At 36.3% G+C, this 22,085-nt stretch overlaps 1 protein-coding gene across 1 annotated transcript in view; it reads right to left on the reverse strand.

Annotated features, from left to right (window-relative positions):
• Positions 1-19,890, reverse strand: part of LOC127414740 (small conductance calcium-activated potassium channel protein 2-like) — a 44,144-nt gene extending 24,254 nt beyond the window's left edge. The window contains exons 1-4 of the mRNA XM_051652982.1: positions 19,015-19,890; positions 7,436-7,888; positions 2,386-2,481; positions 995-1,413 (exon numbers count right to left, since the gene is read on the reverse strand). Coding sequence (XP_051508942.1) covers positions 995-1,413; positions 2,386-2,481; positions 7,436-7,888; positions 19,015-19,890 — 1,844 coding nt within the window. The remainder of the gene's footprint in view (positions 1-994; positions 1,414-2,385; positions 2,482-7,435; positions 7,889-19,014) is intronic.
• Positions 19,891-22,085: the final 2,195 nt, after the last annotated feature.

Here is a 22,085-nt window from a genome sequence, read left to right on the forward strand (position 1 = left end):
AAGAATTTGGGATTTCCAACACGCCAGCAATTTGCAAGAGATACGTGATTGCTGTTTTGCCAGTATAACTCATCAAGAGAGATGAGCAGAAGTTCAGGAAAGCTAAGAGCCAAGTAATAGCTTTTCCTTGCAGAGCATAGACTCACTTTGGACCCCTGTTCAGCAGCAGCCATGTGGAAGAAACATAGAACAAAACCATGAACATGTATAAAAACACTTTCACTTGCCAATGACAGCACATTTTATACAGACAACAAAATATGTGCTTGACCAACAGCATTTGATTAAAAAAAAAAAAAAAAAAGAGGAAAAGGAATTGTTACTTAAAGGAACAGTGCACCCAAAAATAACAGTTATATTATTATTAACTCTCCCTTATGTTATTCCAAAATTTCTTATTTATTTTATGGAATTTTTATTATTTAGAAATATCATCATGCAGCTCGCAAGTCAAAAAAAAAAAAAAAAAAAAAGGACAAACACACACACACGCCAAAAAAAGCACCATAAACGTAGTTAACATGATATTTTATGATATTTCCACACTCTATTTCAAGTCTTTTAAAGTTGTTATTCATTGATAATCTTCACACGTCTAGCCTGCGTTCATGTCCAGAATTCAAAAACAGTGCATGGTCATGTACTACACATGCGAAAACTTATGTCATTTTGGTTTCTGTGACATTGACGTGCCATTTTTTAATCTGGGCATGAACACCAGATAGATTCGAGCTCCAGTGGAGTGGAAAATTATCTGTGGAGATTGAAAGATGTGGTCACTATGAACTGTCATTGTATTGAAGGTGATGGTGTTTCTTCAAAAATGTCTGCTTTTGAACAGAAAAAATAACAGAGTATGGCTTTGGAATGACATGATTGTGAGAAAATAATAGCTGAATTTGTATTTCAGGGTGAACTATACCTTTAAGTACATTATACTTAATAAGCCAGGTATACAAACAAGAGCTTCTTAAGAAATTAAAGTATATCTCACCTCTCACAGACATGCACAGTCCAGGCAGCAATGATCCATGATGATATACTGAAAACCAGCAGCACTGTGCCTGGGCAAATAGTCATCAAAGTCTTCATGACAAAGCGTGTGTTAAAGTTGATCTTATTGAGGGCTCCGATACTGCGTGACGAGGCGTCCGTAAAGAGCTTACTGTGGAGGAGCATGACCCGGCCAATCAGATATAGCCGCAGGAACATGGGGATGGAGAGGATGATGTCCACGTCTGCATCGGCCACAGATGGGGTGTAGGTGAAGGCCAGGCGGGCAGTCCACGTGAAGACATACTGACCTGGAATGGGGTGGATGGCACACACCAGGAGCTCTAACACGATGAAAAGGATCCGCTCATATGTCATGGCTATCCGCCAGTCGTCCGCCCCATTGTCCACCATGAAGAGCTAAATGTTGGATGGACAAAGCATTTTTAATGGGATAGTTCACCCAAAAATGAAAATTGTGTCATCATTTACTCACCCTCATGTGATTCCAAACCCATATGACTCGTCTTTCTTTTGTGTAACACAAAAGGAGATGTTAGGTAGAATGTCACCATTAACTTTCTTAGTATGGAAAAAAGAGACAATGAAAGTGAATGGTGACTGAGGCAATCAGTTCTCAACATTCTGCCTAACATCTCCTTTTGTGTCCATTGGGAGAAAGAAAGTCAAAGGGGTTTGTAACACATGAGGATGAGTAAAAGATGACACAATTTTTTATTTTGGGGTGAACTATCCCTTTAACACGGTAAGTTTAGCCTCAATCATACATAGATTTATTATGCCTTAAATATCAATGCAATTAATTGTAAATAATAAAAGCATATTGTAATGGAAGAGTCAAGTTCACAGTAAATGAAGAAAATTATCCTCTTCCATTTAGTGCCATTTTTCAATAAAACAAGTATCTGTGGTTATATCATAATGACTATGCTATGCATTTTTCTGCTCTTTTGCCATTGTGATGTCATTTGTGAAAGTTACTATATACAACTTGCAATCAGGAATAAAGGTTTTCAATTGTCCATCCATTCAGTAATTTAACCACCATGTGATGTTTAAAGTCATTAAATAATGCTCACTAATCAACTGATTGACAGGCCTGTATTAAATTATATTAGCCATAAGCCCCACTTGTAATACCATCATTAATCAACATCAGTGTCCTCTCTATAAAGATCTTTTAATGGATAGGCAAAATGGCACAGCCATTGAATACAGATATCAGGAATTACAAAAGCCAGGGCAAGCTTTCATTCTGGTGGTACTACAAGTCATAAGAAACTGGCATAGGTGCTTCCTCTGTTATCTTTAAGGCTCCAGTCTCAGTCTGTACTCTTGTTTATGGTTTCCGAGGCTGAGTCTGCAACTTACCTGAATCTCTCGTGCGTGGTACATTATGATCAGACAGAGCAGAATTACAGTGGAGAGGCTAATAAGGCATTTCAGTGCAAATGAATATGAGGATTCCTGCAGAGACATTAGAAAGAAAGAAAAAAGACATTTATTAATTTAAAATCTTTTTAAGTTGTGTGTGCCTCAACTGGAAGGGCACTGTTATACCAATGCAAAAGTCATGGGTTTGATTCCTAGGGAACACACATACACACGTCTCTTTGGATAAAAGATTCTTTCACAAAATGAAATGTATTTATGAGCGACAGAAAGATCTTGCAAACATACTGGATGTTATGCTGCCTTCAAGTCATGTTAGAATGATTGTATTTATAAAGTAAGCACACATGAATGGCACCAGTATGTTCTAATTACAGCACCAGTGGGGAACTCTGGATTTTCTTTAAGTCACAAATTAAGAATCTATTAGATGGTATACGTCATAAGAAGCTGTGATTATGAATGTTACCTGTACAGTTGAGTTTAAATGCATGTTGTGTAACGTTGATGAAGAATGGCGATAAAGCTTGCCAGAAAATATGTCTAATTTAGCCCGGTTTATGCTCTAACAGGCATGATAAAACTACATTTCCCAATTTAAGAGTTATTATGTGTTTAATACAAGTTAAGCAAAATCGACAGCATTTGTGGCATAATATTGATTACCACAAAAAAACTTATTTAGACTCGTCCCTCCTTTTCTTTGAAAAAAGCAAAAATCAAGGTTACAGTGAGGCACTTACAATGAAAGTAAATGGGGCCAATATCTGGAGAGTTTAAAGGCAGAAATTTGAAGCTAATAATTTTATAACAGCACTAACATTAATTCTTTTGTTAAAACTTGTATATTATCTTTTTTTTTTTTTTACAATCGTTTAGGGTTGTAGGGTTTATGGCGCTCATGCCAACAAAGTTTTCAAATTGAATACAACTTTACACAGAAAAGGTTAGTAAGCAATTTTATCACACTAAAATCATGTAACAACACACATATTGTTTATGTCTAGTGGCTATACTTTTGAAACAGTTGCTTTTTATTTTATTTTTTCAAGTCGAATAAATGTTTCTGGTAATCAACATTATGCCATAAAAGCTGTCGATTGACCTTAACTTGTATTGAACCCAGACTACACCTTTAACTTGCATCCATAGCTCTTTATTTTGTTGCCAAAAAATTGGAACATTTTAATTTGCCCAATGCATCGCCTTTATTCCAACTTAAATCACTTGAACACATCACATTCTAATAACGACTTGATGAGGAACCTCCCACAGAGACTTGAAGGCAGCATTACATACAATTTGGGATTCATAATATTTTATTTCTACTGCATGAAATTAGAGAAAGTAGTGAATTGTCAATAGAAGTACAGTTTCTACTCTGTGTGACACTACAAAAATATAACATTTCTTTGGTGTCTTCCTCTCTCAGATAAAGTAGTTCCAACAGAAGTAGCTAACACAAGTTCAATAGTAGCTCATTAAACCTGTCTGACTCTGCTGATACATTGGAACATGATGTGCTGGCTAAGGCACTGAATAGTGGAAAGTGTAAAAAATAAAAACTCCACTCTAAGGACTGTCTAACTACTCACAGGGCCAGCGATTCACTCAGGCCAAAAGATTCTGCAAACATTGGATTTAGTACCATATGAGAACACTACATCCTGTAGGCGACACTTAACGGATGTACTGGAGACTATTTGGAACACTTTGGTGTAAACTGTAAGAACTACTCAACTCCTCGGTAAGATTTGAATATCAGTTTTTGAGCTGCTTCCATTAATAAGCAGGACCAAACAGAGATTTAAAGGGGTCATGACATGAAGAATCAAATTTTCTTTGATCTTTTGACATATAAGAGGTCATTGCACAGTTTCAGAACTCAAAACGTCCTCCTCACTGCAAAAAGAGCATTTGTTGAAACCAAGCTGCCAAAACGACTCATTCTCTACTTCCTCCACATTGTGATGTCACACTTTGGTAGACATTTGCATCTGACCGCCTCCACAACACACCTAATTTACCTTTAATAACTTTCGTAGCCCCACCCAGTAGCAATGAGATGGCAAGTTGAGAGCAGGTCAATCAAGAGCAGAGAGCCAATCATAACAGTGCCCGTGTACTGTCAAGTCTTAAAGGAGAAGCAGCATCAAAACTGAACGTTTCTGACAGAGGCTCAGAATGAGGGTGGAAAAAGATCATGTTTTACAAATATACAGTGTAACTGTTTTTTGTGCAAACAACTTATATTATAAGTGAACATTATGAAAAATATGTAAAAAAAAAAAAGGCATGTCATGACCCCTTTAAATGAATTAATTTACACCAGTGGTTCTCAACTGTTGGATGTGACCTAAAAAATTGCTGTTTTGATAGGTTGGTGAACAGCAGGGGAAAAAAAACAATGCTGAATGCAAATAATAAAATGCAACTAACCGTTTAATCATACATAGATAGGATTGCAAAACAAATAGGCCCATCAACTTTTACAAGGGAGGAGAAAATGCTTCCCATATCCTGACGTCAAAGACTGTGTGTCCAATCAAACTATTTCAATGTTTGATTTTAAGGATTTTTTTGTTTCATTTTGGTAATGTGTTGGTTTGCTACTTGATGTCCAATATAAACTCTAGGTCCTGATGCTAAACCAGTTGAATCTCTATTAGGCATGTCAAAGTACCGGTACTTTGGTTCCAAGTCGATACTAATATTTAATACAATGTAACAATACCAGTCAAATTAGATTTCTGTTACAATGTGGGATCTGTGCAACCTAGTCATGCTGCAACCTAGTCTCACTGAATGAACGTTACTATAACTATATTTCTGCAAACTAAGTTTTACGTGCCGCTTTCTACATTTTGTTGCAGTTTCCTGGTGAAATGAACACTACAACAGGTGCTACAACAACTGTGCATTTTATTCACTTTCACACAAATCATGGGTACTATGGCTGTTTAGGACTTTGCTATGGTATTATATCAAAACACTTTTACTCTAACGCATCATTTGAAAAAATAAATGTATTTTAATGCTTGTATTACAGACCCACCTACATTTCCACACTTATTCCAGTGTGATTAAATTGGCTGTAGCTCACCTGATAGAGTGTTGAACTTTGGTGGACCTAGCCTCAAGCCCAGCCAAGCACATTTCAAACGAAAGTGAAAGTGATGCAAAAGTGCCATAGAAGCAAGACTATATGACATGGTTGCTTAAGTAAATGTGCTTTTCATGTCAAATTTGCTTTTAAAACATTATTGGTTAGGTTTAGATGTTGGTTAAGGATAAGGATGTCTGTTTTATTCACCTCTCATTTATCTTTAAGGACACTCTTGGTTAGGTTTAGGTTAAAGTTTCAGGTAAGGGAGATACGTTTTACTCATTAATTCATATTCACCTTAAAAACCCCATCTTATAACAACATCATTTCACTGGGAAACTGCAGCCAAACGTGTAATGAAGCTTGTAATTTTGGTTTGCTAAAAATGTTGCCATTGTCACATAAATTTCATGAGACCAGACTGGACCTGTGCATTAGGCCTTGCAGTGTAAGTGTAGCCTGATTGATATAAATCTAAAAAGCAAACTTTACTTAATTGAGAAATGCTTAAAGGTTAAATAGGAGTGTTGTAATTTAATGTATTAATGTTTATATTAATATTTAACTGTTATAATATATAAAGTGGTTGCTACTGAACAATGATGTTGGTTATAAAATTGGTATCATGTATCGTGATTCGTGAAATTTCACTGGAATTGGTATCAAGCCTAGTCTCTACGAGAAAAAAATTAAATAAATAGCATTATTGAAGGTTCCACAGAAGGTGAAGGTGTTCTACAAGGATATCAGGCTCTTACTATAGCTGAGCTCATTAAGAGTCCCTTAAATAATTGAGTGAGCATATAATTAAGGGCTAGGCCTATTAGCTCATTCACCTTCATTCAGTTTCTTTTGTATAGAAGCTTAACTTGGGGGTAAAAAGTGTGCAAATGCTTATATAAAAAATTACATGTAATTGTCATGAGATCACATTGACTGATGTTCTTTGATACCTCTATTCATTAAGGAAGTGCACACAAAAAAGGCGATCTCAATTATGAATTTATGCTTTAGTGTCTTAAAACGGTCATAAATAGATCAATCTCAGAACTTATTGCTGCAGCATTTAATTGCTAGGCATGAATCAATGTGCTAAAGATGAAATGAGATGTACTGTATAAAGCTAATCTAGTGGAGGTCTACACGCAATAACTTATGAAAAATTGCTGCACTACTGAAAAGACCATTACATGAATTTTCATGCAGGTTCAGACTGATTTATGCTGGTTAGTGCTAGTTAGCACGGTGGTGCTTCCTATCTAACTTAAAGGAGTGTTCCAGGTACAATACAAGTTAAGCTCAATTGACAGCATTTGTGGCATAATTCTGATTACCACTAAAATAATTTCGAATCATTGCATGTTTATTTAAAAAAAGCAAAAATCTTTCAATTGTATAGCCAGAAGACAAACATTATTCATGTTAACATTATTTTAGTGTGATAAAATAGCTTACTAACCATATCTGTGTAAAGTTATATCCAATAAAACAACTTTGTTGTCAGGACGAAGCAACAGCGGTAATCCCTGTAATCTGGTAAATGTTGTAACACTGGTAAATCCCTTATTTTATCACACTAAAATCATGTTAACATGTATAATATTTATGTCTTGTGGCTATACTTTTGAAACAATGTGTATGTTAAAGTTTATGGATTGGCCCCATTCACTTCCATAGTAAGTGCCTTACTGTAACAGTGATTTTTGCTTTTTTTTATTTTATTTTTTTTAATAAATGAAGGACGAGTCAAAATGTTTTTTTGTGGTCATCAACATTATGCCACAAATGCTCTCAAATGAGCAAATAAACAGAACTCCAGATTTTAATACACAAAATATGCTGGTGACCAGCAATGCTAGTCTTTATAGCAGGGAATGCCATATTAAGAAAAACTTAATATACAGAATCTGAGGTTACTCTTACCTTTGTATAAACTCCCCAGGAGAGCTCAGTCTCTGTCACCATAACAACAATCCCAAACATTCCAAAAATCAGGGCGTAGTCACTAAGGCGTTTGCGTTTCTCAAACAGCGCCCTTCGGTGCCCGAGCCTATAGCCAATGTCCTTGTTCTTCTTATGTGGAGTGCTGCTTGGTCTTTGCCTCACCAGGTTCTCAGTGGACTGCTTACTTGGGTCTTCCCCGTTCCCTTTGGAGACCACCACCTCCAGGCCAGAAGTGTGTAGGGTCTGCAAAGGCTGGGTCTCAGAGTCCAGCTCTGCTAGGTTCTTCCGGGATGCCCCCAGACTGCTGAGTGGTCTGATTATGCCTCCATTGTACTTGCAGCTGTTCATGGCTATCTGAGGATACTGCGGGCCACCATGGGACAGGGAAGGCCGCGATCCAGCATGGCTCAGCCTGTTGGCATCCGCATTCACCTGCCAGAAACAAAAATATATTTTATAGATTATATCATTGCCATTTGTGCCCAGGAGGTTGTGTAAACTACAGTCTTGGGGAGAGCACCGCCAATTCACAACAATGCTGACTTGACATGAAATTGTTTAGAAGAGTATATTATAAATACAGGCCACTACAGGGTTCATAATGCATGCTGGTGGCTGCAAAGCATGTGACAAGGTTAGTCTACGTTCACTACGGAAAAAGCTCTCTGTCAAGCAGTGTGACATCTGCACTATTTAACCATTCAGATGCAAGATTTATTTGATCTTATAAGGATTAAAGTGGTCTTAGGGATCTTGATCTTTTGAAATAACAGAGTTTGGTGTACTCTCATCATTTACTCACCCTCATGCTATCCAAGATGTGTCTGACTTTCTTTCTTCTGCAGAACAAAAACAAAGATTTTTAGAAGAATATCTCAGCTCTGTAGGTCCATACAATGCAAGTGAATGGTGACCAAAACTTTGAAAATCCAAAAAGCACATAAAGGCAGCATAAAAGTAATCCATGTTACTCCAGTGTTTAAATTCATGTCTTCTGAAGCAATCCAATCGGTTTGGGGATGAGAACAGACCAACATATAACTTCTTTTTCACTATAAACCTTGACATCAGCCATTTCCTTGGATATCATGATTTTAAGCTCAATTACACTTCCTAGCAGCATCTAGCACTCTGTGCATGGGTTAAGCACAAGGAAGTGCAATCGAGCTTGATATCATGATCGTGCCTAGAAACTGCAATGGCAATTACTGTGAAAAAGTAGTTGTATTTTAGTCTGTTCTCACCAAAAATCAATTAGATAGCTTCAGAAGGCATTGATTAAACCACTGGAGTCTTATGGATTACTTTTATGCTTTATGTGCTTTTTGGAGCTTCAAAGTTCTGGCCACTATTCACTTGCATTGTATGGACCTACAGAGCTGGAATATTCTTCCAGAAAATCTTTGTTTGTGCTCAGCAGAAGAAAGTCATACACATCTGGGATGGCAAGGGGGTGAGTAAATGATGAGATAATATTCATTTTCGGGTGAACTATTCTTTTATCATGCCAATGGCGCCAATACAGTTTTCAGCTAAACCAGTGCAAGTGAAATAATAAGTAGCAAGTATTATAAATACAATTATTGTTAAACCAATTCCACTGCCAATTATAACAGAGCATGTTTTCATTGAAGTATTAAAGGTACAGTAGCGAAAAATTACTTGTTTAGAAGTAAGTCAGAGAGTGGGTGGACAATGATCATAAAAGACTGTTTTGGTACAAGAAACCTTGACTAACATTATCAGTGCACCTCAGGGAAAACAAAAAATGAAATTTATTTAAAAAAATTGTGATATGACTCCTTTAATCTAAAGCTGTAACATAGAAATCACTGTTCTGAATTGAATTTGTCTATTTAATTAATACCATTCTAATTTTCGTGGCAATTAGGATCAGTTTCTTCTATCTAGCAGCTACTGCTGTGCCAACACACTGCCAATTCATTTGCAGAGACCTACTTCTGTAATGTCATTTTCTGATAGGCAGCACACAGTGTATACCCACATTCTAACAGACTAGACAGACCAAATGACTTAGAAATTAGAATAGTGACAGCTTCTTTGAAAACAATACAATGGGATTTAAATCTGAGTGTACTAGTGCAAATGGTATTTTGATTATTTTTTTAATACAGTTTTTCTTTTCATTAAAAATTATATTATCAGTATAAACATATCATTGAAAATTGACAAGTTAACATTAATTTCTTGGTCTTTGGTATGTCCCTCTTCAGTAAAACCTTATGATCCATATTTTTCCGTCATGATCTGGGAATGTTCCAAAGAGCATCTTGTGTGCTTCAGTGGAAGCAAGGAAATCTGACCTTTTTTTTTTTACCAAAGATTTAACATGGCCAATGTCACAAATTTGCTTACATTTGATTAGTGACCTAAAAATAATGCAGAATCTTAAATAATTGTTCTTCATTTTACATCATTCTTTTTTTGTTTAAACATTTTTTAAATCCTAAAACTTTCTGTTTATTATCATATTTAACCTCCTGAGACCCGAGCATGACTGCTATGTGCAATGTCTCTTCCCCCCCCCCCCTTTTTTTTAGCACTTAATAAACATGCAAAAAAATAAAGATTAAATAAATTCTAGAGCAAATAGTTTTCCTAAGAATTAATGTCCACATATGTGGACAGCGGGACTAAGTTGTGACATTTTAAATACTGTAATACCAAGCTATGGTTTGTAAAAATGTTTTCATCAATTTGTTCATTATGTCTCCAAGAATGTTGGTTATTCATGTTTTTGAGATGTTACAGACATTACGGAAAGGCACAAATAAAAAACTATACAAATAAAAATTATTTGACTTGATTTGACTTTTATATTACAATAATTTATACTTTGGAAACAAACTCAATGTTCTCAATGTTCGCACTGTCAAACAAACAAGTGATAGATAGTGCTGAAGCATTTTACCAATCAGAAATGAGCATAATTAATTCTGATTCAAAACAATGGCCAGCATCGTCCAATCACTGTCAACCATGTTAAAATAAAATTATACATTATAAATTCTAAATCTATGTACTGATTACCATTGCCTGATGTTTGCCAAACATGTTGAGTGGTCCAAACATCATCTGCAGCCTGAAACTGAACTTTTGATAGGAGGTTTGGATTGAATGCACTTGGCTTCATAGGAAAGCAGTAGGATGCTCCCTTGCTTCCGATTTAGTTAATGACTTAACCTCCAGTGTGCTGTCTGTTTGCACTGGTCCTCGAAATGCAATGTATTGTCATCTTAACTCAATATATAGCCTCTGAAAGATTTTTTTTTTTTCTAAATGTGAAAATGCACAGTAAATATAGGATTTCTAATGAAGACCTTGTGCTATTGTACACTATAGTGTACATAGTGTTTAGCAGCGTAGTGTTTCACGATAAATCATTCACATTTTAACAATGGCATATCAGATGAAACCAGAGACCCTAATCTTTTGACGCAAACATGTTTCTATGTAAAACCTTAATTAGGATTCTTACCAGATGTAGTTTTGTTGGCGTTTCTTCCAAAGACAAACTCTGCTGTGATCAGCGCCATGTTGTTTTATCACATGAGTTTAAATGAAATAGTGTTGCATATAGCAAAGCCAAAATACAATGTCCAATGATGTGTATGCGACCCGCATACGAGGTTAAACTAGATATTAAATATCTGAATTTGATTTCTAACCCTATATTTTCAATGTGAACTTAAACTATTAAATCCTACAGTATATCCTTACATCTCACATGCACAAACTCCTTCAAACATGAACTTTAAGATTAAAGTTTTTTAAGATTAAAGTACATTTTCACTCCTGGTTAGGTTTAGTACTAGTTGTGGCACCACCTGGAAACCTTTCACAAATCTGGTTTTGGTGGTTTAGCAGAACCTTCATAAAGACAGTGTTAAGTCCTCCACCATTGCTGCTTGAACTCTCAGCACAACTAACAGTTTTACTTTGTTCACTGAAACAATTCTGTTTATCCATGTTACTGCACTGGGCTGTTCAGTAACAGCACTGCAGCTAGTACCGAAGGTTACAAAAATAATAACATTCAGGACTAGAAAACAAGTATTACAGACCTCAAAAGCCAATGGCTGTCAACACCATGGTGTGAGACTGTTCTCATTGAGTCTTTACATGGAGTTTTCCTTAAATTACAACAAAAAACATATCCTGAAGAGCTTTTTATTTTATTTTTTTTTTGTCTCTCACAAAACGGACTGAGAGAACGTGTCTACAAGTACACTTTTGTACATACTGTACCATTTGGGAACACCTTGGATATCCTATTTAATACAATAATACACACTACTACAGTAATATATATTTAGCTATTTTCGTGTTTTTTTTTTTTTTAAGTGGAGTACTTTAAAGGAATATTCCGGGTTCAATACAAGTTAAGCTCAATCAAAAGCATTTGTGGCATAACGTTGATTAACACAAAAATTAATTTTGACTTGCCTCTCTTTTTCTTTAAAATGCAAAAATCTGGGTTACAGAGAGGCACTTACAATGGAAGTGAATGGGGCCAATTCGTAAACGTTAAAATACTCACTATTTCAAAAGTATAGCCACAAGACGTAAACAATATGTATGCAAACATGATTTTAGTGTGATAAAATCACTTACTAACCTTTGCTGTCTAAAGTTAAAGCCAATTTTACAACTTTGTTGCCCTGATGATGTAATGTCAACAAACCCTAAAACCTTAAATTGACTGTTAAAATGTTGATTTATACAACTTTACAGCTCAAAGAATACATGAGTTTTACCAGAAGAATGAATGTAAGTGCTTTTATAAAATTATAATCCTAACATTTCTGCTTTTGAACCCTCGAAAAACTGGCCCCATTCACTTCCATTGTAAGTGCCTCACTGTAACCTCGATTTTTCCTTTTTTTCAAGAAAAGGAGGGACGAGTTGAAATAAATTTTTGTAGTAATCAACATTATTCCACAAATACTGTCAATTGAGCTTAACTTGTATTGAACCTGGAATATTCCTTTAATGCATATAATCTTTATTATTTACAGTATGTGATCTGATGTACTTTATTATATTTGTTAAAATATATATTTAATATATTTTATGCACTTTTGGGGGAAATCAACCAATGAATGTCTTAGCTGTCTGTACTTTTTAAGACAGGATATTTTTAACAACACGTATCACACACAACACTGTTAAGAATTTTATTTCTCAAAAAACTACAGTAGGCTACTTCAGCTAGAGAGATATATTTTGGCTCTCCTTGCATCATCTACAGTAAGTCTGCCTCTACTTTACTTTAAAATACAATTTAGTTATAAACATAATGACAGATACCCAGAGGTTCAGAACAGATTTCCAGGAAACAGTGACTTTTGCTCTGATAAAAGTGCTCAATCGCAGTACCCAGCAAAACTGTCAAAACTTCTGCTCTTTCCAAAGCCAGCATGGTCTGCCACTTGCCAAAATTAGCTATTTTTTTCCCCCAGAGGGAGCCAGTGGTCAATTGCGTTATAGTGTTTCTTCTTGTAACATTAAGGTACAGTACAAATCTGCTCCTGAAGGATCACTTTGAATATTGACATTATTCTAAGGTTTAAAATACAATCCCAGAGAAAGATTTTGGAGGTTACTCTTGCATAGCTCAGGACTAAACAAGACTATTGTTGACCTACAGACTATAGAGTTCAACATGGAGGTCGATGGACGGGCTGCAAATTTATAGTGCCACAGAGACACAATTTTTACATTTTTTGAGGAAATCAACCTGGAGATGGCTTACTTATAGTTGTCTGTACATACTGTTGTAAGCTGGGATAAGAGAAAGTATTTTAACATTGAAAAAGTTACACACTTCAGCTTTAAGCAGTAGTGCTCTCCATTTAATCACAATGCTTGCTAGGAGAAACAACTGAGATATTAAAGGGATCCAATTTGTGATTTTTCTTTCCTAATGTTTCCTAACGTAATTTACAACACAGCAGCTGTAAAACAAAGATGAAAAAGCTAGAAGTTATTTGCATGACCTTGAAGAGTCTTTTTTTCTGCTGATTTAAGGATAAACTCCACATGTTCATATTCAACAATTACAGATCATATAATCACCATTATCAATATCAACATCTCCATTTACTCTGCACTGTATCCATTTCAGTGCAACAAGCTAAGTATGAACCACTTTGCAACAGTATTTTCATCGTCACAGCCTCACAATTTCACATTTCGCTAATTTTCTGTATTAACCAATTTTCTCTTCTGTGCGTGTCAAAGCGGAAGGGTCCCTAGACTTCACCCTCCCTTGCTCCCTCATTCCCCTCTCTGCAAGCTTTGGTCCGTACAAATCCAATTTAGCAAATCTATTTTGACATTGAATTTGCACTCATTCAGATGTGGCATCAGACTCTCTGTTCTCCAGGTTTCTCACTGTAATGAAATGTCGGCAGCAGACCTGAGAGCCGATTACACATCCGGCTATTCAATATTCTCTTTTCTAACTGCTCTCCACTATCAAAATGCGATCTTTACACATAGACATCTTCCCTCATTTTGCAAAAATTCTCACCTAAGAGCCTGCATGATATACTGTAGAAGACAAAAGAAGAAAAATATTTTGAATTAAGTTTTGTGGAACATTAGTTAATGCATTAGGTATCAGGAACTAGCACTGATTAAGTCTACAGTAGTTAATGCTAATTTTTCAAAATACTGTTGTTATTTTTTTGATAATTTTAGCTAATATTGCATTAATTCATATTAATTATCCACCTTTAACGTATATAGATTTATAAATGCTGTAAAAGTGTTGCTCATTGTTAGGTTATGTTAACTATTGCGTTATTGTAAAGTGTTACCAATTTGTTACAGTCATTTTGATTTTTATGTAAATTGAACTACCTCTTCTATATTACTGCTGTACAACTGCAGTATTTATGGACAACCATCATTGTTAATATGATGATGCTAATGTCATGAATTATACCTCAAATTGTGTGGCTTATTGAGAAAAGGTGTGTTATTACTTTACAAAATGATCGCACGGAGACTTAAGGATGTGTTCTTTTGACTCAGGGCAGCAATGGCCTAGCAATGCCCTAGCAACCACTCACAACAACTTATCAACCGCAGATTTCTAAGTACACCCTTGAAATGCAGTTAAAATCACTCAGAACACCTAAGTTACTACTGCGAAAGTTGTCTACTCCAATGAGTGTGTTTCCATTTACACCAATACACTGTAAACTACCAAAAATCAGCTTATTAAAAACATCCAACAACAAAAAAACACAGTGATTACATGAGATATAAAATGATCAGGTTATTCTCTGCTTTTGACATCACAACGTAAAGTCGCATGTGCACAACACTCGCAAATATTGGACAAGCTGGTAAGAAGGTGAAATGCAAAATCGGGGTAATAGGCAAAATCTATAACCCCGCAGACACATGCAACCAGGTAAATTACAGGAAAATTATACGGGTTGCTTTTACTGGTAAATGTACCAAAAATGCTGATCACACATACCATCAGTATGGAAATGTATAGGTAATAATACAACTTCGCATTAAGGAAAATTTCCAGAGCACAATTTACCAGTATTTTCAAAAGGGTCATGTTCACATGTGACCTCTAAACTGGAAATTGTAGGTACTTTTCTGGAAAAGGCTGTTTGTGTGAACGTGACATCTGTGTGCCGTTCGATTGATAATTAAGCCTTTTATGACCTTACCCCGATAAAGGAAAACCGTTTAAGGCATTTCTGTGACCTTAAACACAGTTGGCTCATTTAGCAAAATCATTGTAAGATTGTGCATGTAAATGTGCTCATTGTGGTGGATTCCAAACAGTTTCATACATAATGGCTTTAAAAGATTGCATTTACATCCTCAAGCAATTGACTTCAATTTAGCATCATTTTCATTCTTTTCCCAAGTGTAATTTAGTGCTGTATCACACAAATAATGCAGGGGCTCTCACGGGATAAAAGAAAAGCACAACAACAGCAGTATAATCAAGTATCAACATTAAAAAAACAAAAACCTTAGATTTAGAAACAGACTTCAGAAAAGCAAAGAATGATTAGAAAAAGAAATAAAAAAAAGAGAAAAAAAAAAACAATATTACCCAAAAGACCAGGTGTTTAAACTAGTGTTAATACATTAAGACATTGCTCATTTTCTTAATCAGTATTTCTGTCTTGCTTTCTGGTAAAAAACATTTAAAATAATAAGTTTCCTTAAAAGAAGATACATTTACTTGAAAAGCAAAACTGTGTAAGATAATAAGTCTTGTTCTCAAAGAATATCTCTTGAATTTAAATGTAGTTTTCTCACCCCAATGGGATTTTTTTTTTTTTTTTTAAGCATAAACTTCACAACATTTTGCATGAATTATGCTTAAAACAAGAAATATATATATATATATATATATATATATATATATATATATTTGCCAATGGGGTGAGAAAAATGTATGTCAATTCAAGAGATATTCTTGAAAACAAGTAATATCTTGCAGTTACTGTATCTTGATTAAAGATATATTTTAACTGGAAACATGACACTAATACTGACTATGAAAAAAATATACTGTATATTTTCTTTAAGTGAAAAACGTTGGTTCTAGAACATATTCTTGTATTAATCATCTATGCTATCTCAGCAATAGGGCTTGACATAGCCTGACACAGTTCCAGAAGACATGTGCATACACATACACACACCGTAGGTACTGCAGAAAGAGACCTATTATTAATTCGAATACACACAAAGACAAGAGAGCTCAGCCAATTATACTCTCCACAAATTACCCTTGATTAAGCAGCAGAACACCAGCTGCAGAGTATACCAACACCCGGAGATTCTCCCCTATGCCTGCTTTTTCAGATTGAGCCAGTCATTCCCTTACATCCACGGCACATCCTAGTCCCTCAACTTCCTCTGAAGAACAATCAAGAAGCCTGATTGTAAACTATGTGTAAATATTTACATAATTACACCTCCTGTGGTGAGAATTCTGCATAAATGTGGTTTTCCTAAAAGAGCAATTTGTACAAACAGCTAAATATGTTACCCAGTTCCCAGGGTTATTTACTTCAAACCAATCACTGTTAAGCTGATTCTGAACCATGCATTCAACCTAGTAGCTTTCGATTGGTTTGCTTCAGGATCTAGATTTTACATTGGACATCAAGTTGCAACCTACTGCAACACAGTAACGAATTGTTTCATTGTACAAAAGTAATTTCATATAATGTGTAATAATAATGCATAATAATTCAATAAATGCATATATAACAGCAGAAGTGTGATTTACGAGCCTAACACATAGAACAAACACTGTGCCATATTGTATTAATACAGTATTAGGCATTAAGAACATAACATATACAGTACATTTGCACCAAAAGACTATAGAGTTTGACTGGATGCTTGGCCTTTGACATCAAAAACAAAAGATAAGAGTACTCTTTTTTTTTATTATTATTGTTGATAAGCTCATTTATTTTGTTATCCTAACTATGCACGATTATATGGTTACTTGCTTTTTATTAATTGCATTTAGCATTGTTTTTTTCCCTGCTATCCATGACGCTAACAGACTTGCAACCCATTTTTTTGGTTGTGCTGAGAACCACTGCATTGAATAATTAATTGCATTGAAAATTAAGCAAACACCACAGGTTAAACAACCACTTTCTCCAGTGCAAGAACAATACAGTCACACATACGAACCAGTCAAGCAGAGAAAGGAAGACAGACATGAACAACAAAGGGAAAGACTTATGGGAGATTTCATGGTAAGAGATCTGTGATGGCATTTACCTCCATCTGCTTTGCATTGTGTAATAAACTGATACTGATGTCTCTCTGCTCTAGCAGTGATGTCTAACCCTTCATGTATTATACAGGCCTGAAGTACATGTTAGTGCCACTCAAGGGGGATTTCCCTTGGCTTACACAGGCAGAAAATGGAACAGCCAGGCAGAAACAGGGTCGGCTCTCCCAGAAGGAATGAATGACACTGATTTGCCTTTCTATCTTGCTTTTCTGCCTCTGGTCTTTGCAAGGTTTTTATTTTCACATGAAGCTGTGCAACACATGGATGTATGGATAAAGGGATGGATGGATGGATGGATTGATGGATAGATGGACAGATAGATTGATAGAAAAAGTGGAAACCTGCAACATTCCAGGTTCAAAACAAGTTGCGCTCAGCCAACAACATTTGTGGCATGATGTTGATTACCACAAAAAATTATTTTGGGTCATCCTTCCTTTTCTTTAAAAAAAGCAAAAATGAAGGTTACAGCGAAGCAGTTGCAATGGAAGTGAGTGGGGCCATTTTTTGAAGGGTTTAAAGGCAGAAATGTGAAGGTTATAATTTTATAAAAGCACTTACTGTACATTAGTTCTTCTCTTAAAACTGTAAAGCTGTTTAAATTGTAGTTGTTAGGGTCATTTAGGGTTTTAGGGTTTATACTGTTATGCCTTCATAGCAATGAAGTTGTAAAATTGGATATAACAAAGAAAAGGCTAATAAGCGATTTTATCACACTAAAAATATGTTAACATGCATACAGTGTACATCTTGTGACTATACTTTTGAAACAGTGAGTATTTTATTGTTAAGGACTGGCCCCATTCACTTCCATTGTGAGTGTCTCATTGAAACCTCGATTTTTGCTTCTTCTTTTTTTTTTCTTTTTTTTTTTTTTTAAGTGGAATTACATTTTTGTGGCAATTAACACTATTCTACAAATGCTGACGATTGAGCTTAACTTGTTTTGAACACGGAATATTCCTTTAAAGAGCTATTTCCACCTCAAAATTGGTTTTTCTTGGTGTAATCTAATGTATTAAGGTTTATTCAGTAATTATATATATATATATATATATATATATATATATATATATATATATATATATATATATATATATATATATATATATGTATAGATAGATAGATAGATAGATAGATAGATAGATATCTGAATAAAAACAGTTAATTTCTATATTACACATGAAGCACATTTTAGGTTTACGTTTTTAGTGCAGACAGACAGACAGACAGACAGACAGATAGATAGATAGACAGATAGATAGATATATAGATAGACAGATAGACTCCCACTAAGACTAAATATTAATGAGACACAGATGAATTAAATGCAACCGGGATTCATAGCGCTTATTTACTGTTAGCTACATCTCTTTAAACGCCATCATGAGATTCAGCCTGTTGCAAGCACTCCCCGACTGTTCTTTCCATGCTTTCGAGGTTAACACAAATACCTATGTCCTACGAAATGCTTCAGTTACAAACCTTATGCCCAGTGCATTTATCTTGGCGTAATTATATGTCAAAAATGGCAAGTGATTTCAAGCATGACCTCACAGTTTTGCCGCACGCGCTTTCTATCAAGCTGAACCCTGCGCAATAGAGTGCATTGATAAAATTGGCCACCTGTTAAGCAACAACTTCACAGAGTGCATGTATAAACGGCGGATAGGCCTACTGCATGTCTAAACATCAGTCTGAGTGCGATCGGTATGTGCAGGATTACCTTATGCCCTTCGTGTCTGTGTTTATTCTCCTCGAGCCACAGGCGACTGTCAGAGGAGAGCGGACTGCTTTTACTCCGCGGTGAAACGGAGCTCCTGGCTCTCTGGCATCTATCCGGCGTACACGCGCGGGCGTGATGGCACTGTCGCGAGTGGAACTGCTGCAGCAGAGTGGGCTGCTGACTTCTTAGCTCCGCGGATCCCCACACGCAGCAGTTGGGCAGGCTGCTCCTCAGCAACCTCTGTTGCTGGACCTGCAGCTGCGGCTGCACGTCAGTCGGATTGCAAAAAACGAGCGGTTTCGAGTGGTTCGGCTTGTGACGCTGGGTTTGATGCTGTTGCTCGTGCAATCCGCAGCTGCATGCGAAAGGATCTGGTTGGCGATGATGCTGACTCCCCGATTGCGACGCACTCCACGCGCTTGGATTCCCCGACTCTGACAAGCGACACTGGTTGCACGGGGAGTCCCACCTCTCCGCTCGCGTGACAGCTCCTCGAATGCTCTGCTGCCGACTCAGGGAGTGTTTGGAACAGTCTGGCAGACTTGGGTTGCTCCCATGGCTTTGCACTGGTGCTGCTGAACCAAATGGGCTGGGCAGCTTCTGTTGGCTCTCTTTTGGCTCGGACAGACTGTACACCGGGGTGGTTTGTCTAGGGGCAGCTGTGCTCTGTACGCCCCTGTTCTCTGCGTGGTGGTGGTGGTGGTGGTGGTGCTGATGAACAGCTCCCGAGTACCGATGCTGCATCCCCCCCTCACCTGCGGCGGATTGCGAGTGCCGCTTTGCGTTGCAATGCTCCGGCACCCTTTCGCTGCGCGCAGCGCCGGTGGAGTCAAGAAGGCCTGTTTCATTGGTAGGTTTGACAAGGACCAGCCTCATCACGTCACTGTGGAGTTACAGGGAGCGCCGCCCTCATGTGTCAGTCTATACGTTTATATGAATGAGCACACTAAGATACAGGCCAAAAAAGAATGAAGCCCATGGTGTCCACCTTCAAAGTCCATCTGCTTCTTATTTGCTGTCTTCGGAATGGCCTAGTGGTTTAGGATCTGGATATATGGTTTCACCAAGAACCTTAAACATCCATGGAACCTTCCCATTATAGTGGAAAAAAGGTTCTTTAGACCATGGGTTTTCAAAAAATGGTTCTTTGAAGAACTAAAAATGGCCTAGTGATTTAGGATCTGGTTGGTTCAATACACAAAATAAACGTTGTTTATCGGCATATATGGTCCCACCAAGATCCTATAACATCCATGGAACCTTCCCATTGTAGTGGGGAAAAAAGGTTATTTAGACCATGGGTTTCCAAAAACGGTTCTTATGGGAACTAAAAATGGTTCTTCTATGGCATTGCTGTGAAACCCCCTTTTTGGAACCTTTATTTTGAAGTGTATAGAGGTGATCTAGGAATTGGAGAAATACTGAAATCCCAGTCCTGACCCGGCATCACTGTACCCATTTGCAATGACTTTTAGTTCAGGTTGTTCATGGGGATTTATCCTCGCAATTAGTGTCCTGAAAATTGCTTTGCATTAGAGGTGTTTGCAAAATGGCTTCTAAAGCATGGCCATTTTAATAACAGTAGTCCAGAAATAAATTAGAAGGGCTAAAAATCATGTAAGTGTTTACAATGAACTTGTCACACAAGTTACAACTACATTTTGTGAGTTGATCACATGTGTTATGCTAAAGCGTGATGCTGAATCAATTTGATGGTCAGGCAGTCACGAATCTCCAAGAGGCCTGAAAAAAGATCAGAGAATGAAGGTGTATTAATTTCCATGAAAACCCTGCAGCTATGGCATCATGTTTGCAATCAATAAGGTATGCTTTTGTACCATTTAATTATTCTATCAGCACATGCACCTCAGTCGGCATTGAACTGATATAAAACCCCATGAAATTCAAGAGGAAAGTTGTTTAGATTTTAGGATAGTGGTGTTAGTTTTCACAGGACTGAGTGCTGATGTCAGTGAGGACGATGCCAAAGCACATAGTTTGGAGTTGGGCTTCAGCAAGGATCTGGGGCGCAGATGAAAGAAGCCAGTAATTTGATCTTTTCATTAAGTAATTAGTACCGGACAGCTGTATGGGCTCCTGAGCAGAATGAAGTATCATTTGCTTGCTGATTTTGGAGGCAATGTTGCTTACAACCGTGTAAATTATTAATTTCCTCTTTCCCGCTACATGTTCAGATATGTATGTATGCGTGTGTATGGTATACAGAAATAATATTTAAATCAATCTCCCCACCACTAATCCTGATAAAAAAAAAGTAATTGTTTTTCTATTTTGTGTTTCTGTTAGATAGAAAGTTATTTTCTGGGTTTACAGTCTGAAATTTTCAGATTGAAAATGGTGGCAATTGTTACTGTGCATTGATCTTGATTAATTATTTTACGGGAGAATAGGTATATACAGGGTTCCCACCCTTTTGACCAGTAAAATTCCATATCTTTTCCATGACCTTTCCAGTCATTCAGGATTGCAGGTTATGGATTTTCAAAAATCATTTTGATACAGACCGATTTGAGAACCATGTTGACCTATACACTGACACATCATATTCATTGAAAAAAAAAATTATTCTCACAATTTTTTCCCATAAATTTACCAATAAAAAACAAATACATTCTACCATATCAAATGATGCTATAATAACTAATTTAATGTCACCTAAAGCGTTGTTTTCCCACATCGACTCAAATACAGTATCCCCTTTATTGACACCAAACCAGAAATGTGTTTCTCATATTTTACATCATATATATATATATATATATATATATATATATATATATATATATATATATATATATATATATATATATCATTCAACAGTATCAATAATAGTATTTCAGTCTTTTTAAAAAAAAAAAGTCAACATTTCCCCATATTGTACACATTATTTTGCTTTCCAAAATCATATAATTAATCATAATTAGTTATTTACATCCCTAGTATTTTTAGTATTTTTATCTAAAAATGGTCATTTCTGTTTAAATAGTAGGTTTAACAAAACAAAACCAGAATCTTTCGAAACATCCCCTGGGGTATGTGTACAGTGGCTG

This window comes from Myxocyprinus asiaticus, chromosome 24 (genome assembly GCF_019703515.2).
Source record: "Myxocyprinus asiaticus isolate MX2 ecotype Aquarium Trade chromosome 24, UBuf_Myxa_2, whole genome shotgun sequence".
In the NCBI taxonomy this organism is placed as follows: Eukaryota; Metazoa; Chordata; class Actinopteri; order Cypriniformes; family Catostomidae; genus Myxocyprinus; species Myxocyprinus asiaticus.